The sequence below is a fragment of the Pan troglodytes genome, chromosome 7 (genome assembly GCF_028858775.2).
Source record: "Pan troglodytes isolate AG18354 chromosome 7, NHGRI_mPanTro3-v2.0_pri, whole genome shotgun sequence".
NCBI classification, from domain to species: Eukaryota; Metazoa; Chordata; class Mammalia; order Primates; family Hominidae; genus Pan; species Pan troglodytes.
Genome location: NC_072405.2, coordinates 37487515 through 37499843, shown reverse-complemented (window position 1 = coordinate 37499843; position 12329 = coordinate 37487515). Strand labels below are relative to the sequence as shown.

The following is a 12329-nucleotide window of genomic DNA, read 5'->3' as shown; positions in this document are numbered from 1 at the left end:
GTGTAGAAAAGGAAGGATAAATGCTGCATCTCTCCCTTTATTTACAATTTTTATTTATTTATTTTATTTTTGAGACAGAGTCTGGCTCTGTCACCCAGGCTGGAGTACAGTGGTGTGATCTCAGCTCACTGCACCCTCCACCTCCTGGGTTCAAGCGATTCTCCCACCTCAGCCTTCTAGGTAGCTGTGCCACCATGCCCAGCTAATTTTGTATTTTTAGTAGAGACAGGGTTTCGCTATCTTGGCCAGGCTGGTCTTGAACTCCTGGCCTCAAGTGATCCACCTGTCTCAGCCTCTCGAAGTGCTAGGATTACAGGTGTCAGCCACCATATCCGGACTAATTTTTAAAATAATGAATTGGTTTTCCAAAATGTGACAAGTTAGTTTTTTTGTCCTTAGTCTTAACAGCATGATTATGAACTCTTGGACTTAACCATATTTGGTGTGTGTCTATCTGTTGCATTCACTACCTGTATTTAAACAGAAATGTTCCCATCTTTGGCCAGTGGGAGCCACTTCAGTTGGCCCTTGAGTCCTGTTGTCATAACTCTAACCTTCCTGGACTGGGGTAGCTTTCTTGTTTTCCGGTGTGATGAATATTCCGATCTCATCTTGTGTATTTCCTGTCCCAGACCTGGAATCAGCCATTTCTCCAAGGAACCTGATTCCTTTCAGTGGGAAGTGGTTTTTAGAGACCATATACTGGCATGTAATGGCCTTTTATGTAAAAAGGACGAGGACAAATAAGCTATATGACAATAAATAGAACACTGGTAGAAAAACAAAAGAAACCAGCCTGGAGACAGTTAAGATGTCATGCGTGGTGAGTGTAATTAGCCCCCAAAGAAGTCTGGATTTGTTTTTTTGTAACAAGGCTATATGCACATATTAACATCTCCATGTTTTCACTGATATGAAGTAAAGTTTGTATATTTAAAAACCTGGGCGCAGCATCCGTGCCTGCAGACATTCCTGGGCTCCTCTGTCTTGAACAGCTGCAAGTTGAAGTCTGTGATACTCTGACACCTTGTGGTGGTTTTAGTTTTTGTGTGCAAAAACTTTTTTGAAAACCCCACAAAACCCAAACAGCCTGTGTTCATTTCTTATGGCTGACAGTCTTCATTCCTGGCAGTTGCATTCCTGAGAGGTTGCCTGTAGACGAGAGTTCAGCATTTTAAATCTTGTTTCTTGTCTTTTTTAACATTAAAATTGTGATTAATTTTGAATGGTAAAAAAAGGTTTTCAGATGGAATTTAGTCACTAAGAAGTATGTATTGAACATGTATCTACTCAATACCTGTCACAGGGCCAGGCGCGGTGGCTCACGTCTGTAATCCCAGCACTTTGGGAGGCTGAGGCGGGCAGATCACAAGGTCAGGAGATCGAGACCATCCTGGCTAACATGGTGAAACCCTGTCTCTACTAAAAATTCAAAAAAATTAGCCGGGCGTGGTGGTGGGCGCCTTTAGTCCCAGCTACTCGGGAGGCTGAGGCAGGAGAATGTTGTCAACTTGGGAGGCGGAGCTTGCAGTGAGCCAAGATCGTACCACTGCACTCCAGCCTGGGCAACAGAGCGAGACTCCATCTCAAAAAAAAAAAAAAATACCTGTTACAGGTCTCTTTCATTTCATTTCATTTCACTGGTGTGGTAAGTCTCACCCCTGTAGAGTAAGGTAGCTACTGATATTCCCATTTCACCTAGGAGAAAACGAAGCCTAAGAAAACTAAGAATTTAAGTAATTTGAGCCAGCACACAAGCTGATAAGTGGGTGAGATTTATTTCTTTTAATTAATTAATTAATTAATTAATTTTTGAGACGGAGTTTCGCTCTTGTTGCCCAGGCTAGAGTGCAATGGCGTGATCTCAACTCACTGCAACCTCCACCTCCTCCCGGATTCAAGTGATTCTCCTGTCTCAGTCTCCTGAGTAGCTGGGATTACAGGCACGTGCTACCACGTCTGGCTAATTTTTTGTGTTTTTAGTAGAGACGGCGTTTCTCCATGTTGGTCAGGCTGGTCTTGAACTGCCGACCTCAGGTGATCCGCCCACCTCGGCCTCCCAAAGTGCTGGGATTACAGGAGTGAGCCACCACGCCTGGCCGAGATATTTATTCTATTTATTTTATGTAACTCCAATATCTTGTAATCTTCCCAAATGCCATATTGCCGTGCCTTAAATAATATAAATATTTAAAAACACTTAATGAGAAAATGATGGTTTTTAACAACTTTGTGGAAAAATTAATTGCAGAGTATTGTTTGCTCAGTTTGGTTTGGAGGAATAAAATATGTCAGCCAATCTGTCTTTCATAGCCTGTCAGGAAGTAGCTATCTAGGTGTTTCAAACTCCTGTTGACATCACAGAAAAGATGAATTATAATGGGGGTTCCTGTTTGTTGCTCACCCATTATATGTCTAGTATGGAAGAAAATAAAATTATCTGGTTTGTGTAATTTTGTGTGTCATCAATACTTCTCGAAATGTGTTTTTGCTTGTTTGCTTGTTTGTTTTTTGAGACAGAGTCTGTCACCCAGAGTAGAGTGCAGTGGTGCGATCTCTGCTCCTGCAACCTCCGCCTCCCGGGTTGAAGCGATTCTCGTGTCTGAGCCTTTGGGAGTAGCTGGGACTACAGGCGTGTGCCACCACATCTGGCTAATTTTTGTAATTTTAGTAGCGATGGGGTTTCACCATGTCAGCCAGGTTGGTCTCAAACTCCTGACCTCAAGTGATCCTCGGCCTCCCAAAGTGCTGGGATTATAGCCTGAAATGTTAAGGTTATGTTTGTGGCTTCTGAACTACATGAACTCTTATGTCATATATTCAGATTTATTTTCATTAACTGTATTTACTGGAGGTAGATTAAATCATACAACATGCAGAACGTGACCAGGTGAAAAATATGATTTATGATTAATGCTCAGTCATGTGAAAATTGGTTTAATCAGTTATAAAGTCAGAATTTAGCTTAACTGACTTCAGGATTTCATTTTCTTCGTAGTTGGAGAAGTTGTAGAATATTGCAGTTTATCACAAAAACTCCAAATTAAAAATCAAACCACGCCAGGCATCGTGGCTCATGTCTATAATCCCAGTATTTTGGGAGACTGAGGCAGGAGGATCACTTGAGCTCAGGAATTCAAAACCAGTCTGGGAAACATGGTGAGACCTCATCTCTACTAAAAATAAAAAAAAATTAGCTGGGCATGGTGACACACACCTGTAGTCCTAGCTCCTTGGGAGGCTGAGGCTGGAGGATCGCTTGAACTCTTAAAATTGAGGCTGCAGTTAGCCATGATTGTGCCACTCACTCCAGCCTGGGCAACACAGCAAGACCCTGGCTCAAAAAAAAATCAATCTAATGCTGCCCACCAAAAGAAATATTAAGAATATTTGGCTGCTTAGAAACTGTTATAGGCATTTCTTCTGGGGCCTTTGGGTCTGATTAGACATGTATCTCCAGTTGCACTTTGTTACAACCGCACCCTGCCCTCCTGGTCCGGAGCACGCTTCCTTTGATACACCTTCCCCCAAATCTGCATAGAGAAGGCTTTCCATAAATGCTGCAGAAAATGGTCAACATTCACCATCTTCACTTCCCTTCTTTCTCTCCCCACATCTTTAAATTATACATTTCTGGTGCTTTTAAGTTTTCCCAAACAATGTTGTATAGTATTGTGTAACATTTTCAGTTGAGAACCTTGTTCCTCTTTATACTTTAAAATATCAAATCCATGTTTTGCTCTTTCCTTGATATTTGTTGTTTCTTGGCCCATACACCGATTTTGTTCTTCATTCGCTATGCCTGACAATCTTGTTCTGTTCTATGGCATATCCATGGTTAGCCAAGTTCATATCATTGAAGAGTGCTGATGTTTGAGATCTTTCTTCATCTGAATTAACGAGATGATGATTCTTATATTCTGAGAAACTAACATTTAAATGTTCTTAGACTTTACAACATCCACCTCTGTAGTCAAGGTCCTTGTAACCCTGTGTCCAGCCTCTCACTAAATATAATCATTGCTACCACTATTTCCCAGATGCAGAAGTCCAGTCTCAGGGTGAATGGGATTTGGCCAACATAAATATCATAAGCACCTAAGTTAGTGACAGAGCCGGGGCTGGAACCTGCAACTCTGAATGCTTGTTGGAACCCTCAGATTTCAAAACACAGAGCCTTCTTTTTCCTTCAGGTTAAAATCCTGCAAGCTACTGGGTTGCCTCAGCATCTGTCCCACTTTGTGTTCTGCAAATACAGCTTCTGGGATCAACAGGAGCCGGTGATTGTCGCTCCTGAAGTGGACACCTCCTCCTCTTCCGTCAGCAAGGAGCCGCACTGCATGGTTGTCTTTGATCATTGCAATGTGAGTTTGTTTTCCAGAGTAGGTCAGCATTTAGATTACTCATGTGAAAACAAAACAGAAAATGAACCTTGTTTCTTTGACTAAATGTGCCGTTATATGTCTTGGAGCAGTTTCTGTAGAGTGTGGGGATTGAGTAAAAAGTGTCAATGCATCTATACTCCTCCACAACCCAAAGGTAACTTTTGCATGAGAAACAAAACACATATGTATGTATATATGCATATTCTTCTCCAAAGAAAATCTATGTCCTATATTAGGTTACTGAAGAAATTATCTAAAACAGTTAAGAAACTTGTGTTTTAGAGAAAGTGAACACAGGTAACAGAGAAGAACTAACTTTATTGAGCACCGAATGCTCTGTAAAGCTCTTTGTTATTCCTTCATTTGGATCCTCCACCGTAGTTATCTTTGTTGATAGTGCATTTTTTTGTGTTTGTTTGTTTTGTTTTGAGACAGAGTCTCGCTCAGTCACCCAGGCTGGAGTGCAGTGGCACGATCTTGGCTCACTGCAACCCCTGCCTCCTGGGTTCAAGCGATTCTCCTGCCTCAGCCTCCCAAGTAGCTGGGATTACAGGTGCTTGCCACCATGCGCAGCTAATTTTTTTGTATTTTTAGTAGAGACAAGGTTTCACCGTGTTGGCCAAGCTGGTTTCAAACTCCTGACCTCAAATGATCAGCCCACCTCAGCCTCCCAAAGTGCTGGGATTACAGGCATGAGCCACCACACCCAGCCAACAGTGCGTTTTTTTGTTGTTGTTGTTTGTTTTTTCCCAGCTGAAAACACAAACAAATCAGAGAGGTCATTTTGCCCAAAGTAGTTCTTCACTGGTTTGTCCATGGCTGGTGAGCAGCAGAATGTGGACTATTGGGTCCCCAAGTCTTTCTTGCTCCTGCACCACACTTGATCCATTTCATCTCTTTCAAGAGCAGCAGAATGTGGACTATTGGGTCCCCAAGTCTTTCTTGCTCCTGCACCACACTTGATCCATTTCATCTCTTTCAAGAGAGAGGCCTCTTTCTAATCCGTTTAAAGCCAAAATACTTCACTACATTAAAGATAGATAGAGAGGGGGAGACAACAACAGAGATAGGAGATTCTGTGATTTCTTTAATAAACTGTTTTAGAGCTAAATCCTAATTGCAATATGCTATCTTATAAAGATGGACAGGCTGGCAGAATTTTCACAAATTAGATCTTTTTTTGGTGCTAATGATTTTATTTCCTTATTCTCCTAATAGAGATAGTTAACTTTCTAAAAAGTGGGAAAAAATGTTTTTGCAACACACTACCTTATTGCATATAACTTTTATATCAACACATTATAGATCAGTGTTATAACACTTTATACAATTATGCTCTTAAAAATAGCTCCCAAAATATTGCTAACAAAATAGAATGCAATGGTGGTCTTGCATACTAGACTTTCAATCTGAAAAGTTTTAAAAAATTCCGATTTATACTTATGTTTAAAGTCAAGAACCTTTTGCCATCTGAGCATTCATTATGGGTTTTAGATGATAGTTCTGTATAACTAAAACATTCCATTTTCTATTTTTTTCCCTGATATAATTAAGTATGTGATGTCTGGTATAAACAATCATAAGATTACCAGAGAGAGTTTGCTCTTCTGTAATTAGCTATTGTGTTTCAGGAGTTTTCTGTTAACATCACCGAAGACTTTATCGAGCATCTTTCCGAAGGAGCATTGGCAATTGAAGTATATGGACATAAAATAAACGATCCCCGGAAAAACCCCGCCCTGTGGGATTTGGGAATCATCCAAGCAAAGACACGTAGCCTTCGGGACAGGTGAATATTAGATGTTCATCTGATTCCATTTATATATATGTAATTTTTTTTTTTTGTTTTTTGAGACAGTCTCATTCACTCTGTCACCCAGGCTGGAGTGCAGTGGCACGATCTTGGCTCACTGCAGCCTCTGCCTCCTGGGAGTAAGCAATTCTCTTGCCTCAGCCTCCTGAATAGCTGGGATTATAGGCATGCACACCACGCCTGGCTAATTTTTGTATTTTTGGTAAAGACAAGGTTTCACCATATTGGCCAGGCTGGTCTTGAACTCCTGACCTCAAGTGATCTGCCCACCTCACCCTCCCAAAGTGCTGAGATTACAGGCGTGAGCCACCATGCCTGGCTAGATTCCATTTATAATTTTTAAAAATTGCTAGAGATTAGTACTGCCATTTATAGAGGTTACTATTTTCTGAGCATGACCAGTGTTCCCTGAAGGGATGGCAGTGTCTCCAGGGTATTAATCACACAATTAAACTTCCTTAGGGAAGTGGACTGCAGAGAATGATGGAAGAAAGTTCAATTTGTAGCTGATTAAGAAGAAACAGTGAAATGAATTTTGGAGAATAGTGACTTACCATTATGAATTACTTTTAATTAATCAGCTGTAGAGAGTATGGATCAAGATTCATTCTAGTGTTGTCTTTAGCTCATAGCTCTGAGTGGCATCAGTGTTGGAAAGAGGTAGGCTTCTTTGTGGACTTAAAAGGAAGCATTAAAAGGGATTGACTGAAATTGCATATGTTTGTGCTTTTCGTCTAATTATAGATGAAAACAGATTTTCTTTTTCTTTTTTGCATTTGGATAGTTTAGCAAATACTAAATTAGAAAGTGACATTTGAGATTTTTTCCTTGATTCTCTTACTGACCTGAGAAAAATACTTGGCACATCACTGAAGCATATGGCACTACCTTTGTCTATCTACGAAAAGACAACCCCTGTATTAGCTTTTTTTTCCCTTTTTTTTTTAATAGTTTCAAATTATTTTAGATTTGGGGGTACATGTGCAGGTTGTTTACCTGGGTATATTGTGTGATGCTGAGCTTTGGGGTGTGATTGATCCTGTCACTCAGGTAGTAAGCATAGTACCCAGTAGGTAGTTTTTCAACCCTTGCTCACTTGCCTGCTCCCCAACTCCTGGGAGTCTCCAGTGTCTGTTGTTGCTATCTTTTTGTCTGTGAATACCCAGCGTTTAGCTCCCACTTATAAGTGAGAATATGGGGTTTTTGCTTTTCTATTTCTGCATTAATTTGCTTAGGATAATAGCCTCGAGCTGTATCCAAGTTGCTGCAAGGGATATGATTTTGTTTGGTTGTATTTTTTTATGGCTGTGTACTTGCTGCTTCTGTACATCTGATTAGAATTTCCAATTTTTGAGTAACGACTTTGAAATAGATTTGTCATTACATCTTTTTGAACAAAGTAAAGGAGCCATTTCTAGTTCTGATATTGTGAGTTTAACTTTGCTTTCCATTATTCTTGCCAGTATGTACATGCATGGTATTCACTGAACTACAGATCATTCTGAATTACTCTGTTTGGAGGTCATTTTCATTGTTAATTCTTATGTGTGTAGGACCCTAAGCTGCCTGTAATGAAATAGAAATGTATGATTTTCCAAGAACTTCACTTATTTCCTAGATGGAGTGAAGTGACCAGGAAATTGGAATTCTGGGTTCAAATCTTGGAACAGAATGAGAATGGTGAATACTGCCCTGTAGAAGTGATTTCTGCAAAGGACGTCCCAACAGGAGGAATCTTCCAGCTCCGGCAGGTAACAAGATTGTGAATGTTTACATTAGATTCTTTGGTGCCAGAAAGCTTAATATTGGCTTCTTTTTAGCAGAAATGTTGGCAATAATGAAATCTAGACTGGCCAAGTCCATTTCTTACATTAAAATTCTCCTATCTCATGTCACAAGTATTGCTATTAAATTTTTTTTTCTTTTAATGAAGTAGAGACACAGGGATCTCGCTTTGTTGCCCAGGCTGGTCTTGAACTCCTAGGCTCAAGCAATCCTCCCACCTTGGCCTTCCAAAGTGTTGGAATTATGGGTGTGAGCCACTGCTGTCAGCCAAATATTGATATTTATAATATTTTAAAAACCAGTTCTGTTAGTGTTAGGTAAGAAAAAGATAAACTTTAAAGGAAAACTTAGAATTGATTTGTAGGACATAAACCAAACATATCAAACAGCTTTAGAAAGAATTGATTTGTAGGACATAAACCAAAACATATCAAACAGCTTTAGAACATTTAGGAAGACAAGGAGAAGCTATGTGACATGCCAGAAATAATAAGCATTCAGATTGTAAAATGCTTGGGCTCAATTCTGGCTCTCTAGTGTCCTGGCTGTCTATCCCTGAGCAAGTTCAATAACCTCTTGCCTTCGCCTGTTATGTAGACATGATGATAACACCACCTTCATGAGATTAGTGTGAGGATTAAGAGAGATGCATGTTTAAAGCACAGGGCCTGACATGCCAGGTGTTAAGTACACACAGCTGGGTAGATACACATGCCAGAATCCACAGAGCAGAGAAGAATATGGGAGTGGCCACTTAACCCCACATGCATCCGCAGAGTCTGTGCTGCCAACTAACAGTGAGAGGGAAATTTTTAATTTAATTTGTATACAGGATTTGGAATTTTTTTTTTGCTATACTTTAATGCATTGTTTAGGAGACTGCCATATTCTATGAGTTTCCATACTTTAAAACAGCAGTAAAATACTAGAATCGCTCTAGAAAACGAGCGTAGAAAGCATTCAAAGCAAAATAGAGAAAATTAAAGGAAAGAGAACATTTGCTTACGTGTTTAAGTTTCTGAATGTTTTAAGAGGAGGAGGATGATAAACACTTGTTCTCTGACCCCAGCAAATAAATTTTAGCAAAGTGAAAGATTAGTTTAAATTAAAGCATGTGTTATACACATAAAATAGAATTCTTAAGGGTGTGAAGAACATCTTTTTCTGGGCATCTGTTAAAAAATATATATCTTCTTCGAAGTCTTAGAAATTCATCTACTGGAAGGCAAGACTGGATAATTTTCTATGATTTAGTGTAAATTGGATATTTAAGTATTTGTCATACTTCTGACACCCTTTACTAAAAGTGTTCAAAGAAATGTTGGTTTATCAGGAAAGGGCTTTTTGAAGGATACGCCTCTTTACCTTCATATTGAAAAAATCATGCAAGTTCTGAAAGGATTTTTCTTATATGATGGCAAAAACCGCAATTACTTTTCACCAACTTAATGGCAAGAATAAAGACACAGAGGCCATAAATTAGGTCCATTTGGATAGAAAGTCATGTGGAGAAACAGCTGGAAAACAGGAAGAGAACAGGTTGCAGAAGCTTCTGGAGGCTGGTTTCGGAGGGCCTTGAATGCTAGGCTCATTTGAGTCTAATATGTTTGAAAATTGGCTTGTATTGTTCTTGAACGGGAACGTGGCAGAGGACAACTGATTAGCTTTAACCATGTGAAAAGTGCTGTTTTTGTAGAAATAAATGGTCAAATATCAGTAGTGACAGGAAGTTCTGTCTAATAGTTTAAGTGTACTTTTAAACGTTTTTCTGTGGAACAGTAAACCATTGCCAGATCCTTTCTCTCCTTTTCTTCCCTCTCCTTAGGAATCTTCCCTTCAAGTGCGCACTTCACCCTTCACACTTAGGCACAGATTCACAATAGATCACTTCGGAAAGTGCTTAGGCAAACTAAGCAAATAAAAGGTAGCTAATTGAAATGACAAAACTGTTTAGGCTATTAAAATATTTTCTTTAGGACTTTTCCCACAAAATATCTGAGGCTTAGTCCTTGGTGATATTAAATCAGAAAACATCTGTATCCCAGCCACTCAAATGGAGCTTGATAGGATCAGTGGTTGCCTGAGCTGATTTTCCTGATCATGCAGAGCTCTTGGGAACTAAAATCTGATGGAAGAGGGCAAGAGTAATTGACTTGCAATTGAACATTTAAATTCCATTTTTCAAATGCTATTTTACATTTCTAAAATTTATAAACCAAGTTTGAAGTCAGTAATTTGGGAATACTGTGAATTCTCTTTTAAAATATTACTTCATTGTAAATATATACCAAATCTCACATAATAAACAGTCTAAACAATCATACTTATATTTACTGATTATTTTTTATAATTATATATTTATATTTATATTAATGATATATACTGCTATATCAGTAAATTATATTTTATGTATTATATACAAATTATTTACGTAATATATTTACTGATATATTTACTGATACTGATTTTTTATATTTACTGATTTTATATTTATATTTATATTTACTGGTACTTTAACATGTCATATGTTTTTCTACAGTAATACTTTAACAACTGTATAGTGTTTCATTATATGTTTCACAGTTTAAAGTTATTGTTTTGTATAAAACAAATAATAAAGTTATTGAACATATAAAATATTCATTCAATTTGTGTCTAATTTTTTGTTCTTAAAGGTGCTTAAGATTTTTTGTGTATATGTATGATTATTTACTTAGCTCTCTGGAAAGTTGAATTGCTGGGTTAAAGGAACTTATATTTTTAAGTCAAATTGCCTTGCAGAAAACTTGCACCAATTTAAATTCCCACTTACAGTGTATGAAATTGTTTCATAAATGTAGGGCATTGGAAATTCCTCTTTTAAAATATAATTGCCAATTTAGGAAGTGAAAATACAGGTGTATCATGCTTTAATTTAATTTGTATTTATTTAATTATCAGTAAGTTGAACTTTTTTATTGGCCAACTGTTTGCATTTCCTTTCTTAGAATTTTTTAATGTTACTTCTTATTGAAAGATATGTAAACATATATTTATTCTGTTTTTTAGCTCACTTAAAAGGGAAATGATTTTTCCCGATTAGTTTTTAAATTTGTATTTTAATGCTTAACAATAAGGTATAGTGACAGTGTCTGAATTAAACATTTTTCTCAACATCAGCCTGTAGGGGTCTCTCTAAATCAAATTTTTGGAAATCAAGACACTGATTTTAAGACTCTAAATTGTCTGTGACCCAGGGGCAGTCCCGGAGAGTTCAAGTCGAAGTGAAGTCAGTGCAGGAATCTGGGACTTTACCACTGATGGAAGAATGTATACTGTCTGTTGGCATTGGATGTGTCAAAGTTAGACCGCTCAGAGCCCCCAGAACACATGAGACCTTCCATGTAAGTTTCTATACCTGTTATGTTCTTCTTGAAAGACAAAATCAGACCAGAGTGCCTTTTGGAACCTGTACGAAACTACTTTTTGTGAACATTTCTTTCCGTGAATCTCTTTGTTTACCTTTGCTGTCTTTTTTTGTGCCTTGCATTTTCATGGAATCACTGCATCGGACTGTATTACTGGTTCTGCCCTGGTGTAGGTGGCAAGCTGAGGGTTAAAACGTCTCAGCCTTCATAGATTCCACAGTGCCTGCTAGCGATTAACTCCTCAACATCACCCCACCCCTCTGGAGAAACCCCCTACTGGCTTGTAAAGACTATTTGCCAGCAGGTGTTTGATTTCCCCTGGCGAGTGGGACTATAAACCCAGCAGGGAGAGCATTGCACTGGTTCCCGAAAAGGTCAAATGAGTGTGCTTCACTCTTCTGTGAGCAGCTCCAACTTCCTGACAACTGTAAAACTCAGAGTGAGGGTGTGGGTAGGTGCGAGATGAAATAGTATATTAATTCAATTGGAAAATATAAATTATGGCTAAAGAGTCAGATTGTTTAGCGTAGCCTGATTCTTGGATAAATCAATAATTCAGTTCTATGTAATGTATATTTTCTTTTAGGAGGAAGAGGAAGACATGGACAGCTACCAGGTAATTTAGCACCTGTTAATCTCATCTCAAATAAGCATGATTAAAGTATATAATTACACATTCCTGGATCTGGCTATACTGTTATTTAAGGATTAAACAATTCATACTGATTTTTTTGTTATTTTAAAATAAAACAGAGTAGGGAACATTGAGTGTTGTTTCATAGGCTGTAAAGTGTGTTAGGAGTGGGAAATCATTCGTGACTGAGATCCTTTTCCAAACCTGGAGCTCCCCAGCCAGGCTCCCTGAAGATCCGTTTCTCTGGATCCTCTTCCCTGGACATTTTCTCTCCTGAGTGAGTCCCCACTCGTTCCCCCTATTAT

General features: G+C 38.5%; 1 protein-coding gene across 7 annotated transcripts in view; it reads left to right on the top strand.

Moving 5' to 3' along the window:
• The window catches only part of KIF13B (kinesin family member 13B), a 193805-nt gene that overhangs the window by 124253 nt on the left and 57223 nt on the right, over positions 1-12329 (top strand). For all 7 annotated transcript variants that reach the window (XR_010159235.1, XM_063816266.1, XM_016959285.4 and 4 more), the window contains 5 exons: positions 4194-4364; positions 6017-6174; positions 7817-7949; positions 11220-11366; positions 11977-12006. Coding sequence is in view for 6 of the 7 variants with exons in the window: in XM_063816266.1 (XP_063672336.1) it covers positions 4194-4364; positions 6017-6174; positions 7817-7949; positions 11220-11366; positions 11977-12006 (639 nt within the window). In the remaining variant the exon portion in view is untranslated. The remainder of the gene's footprint in view (positions 1-4193; positions 4365-6016; positions 6175-7816; positions 7950-11219; positions 11367-11976; positions 12007-12329) is intronic.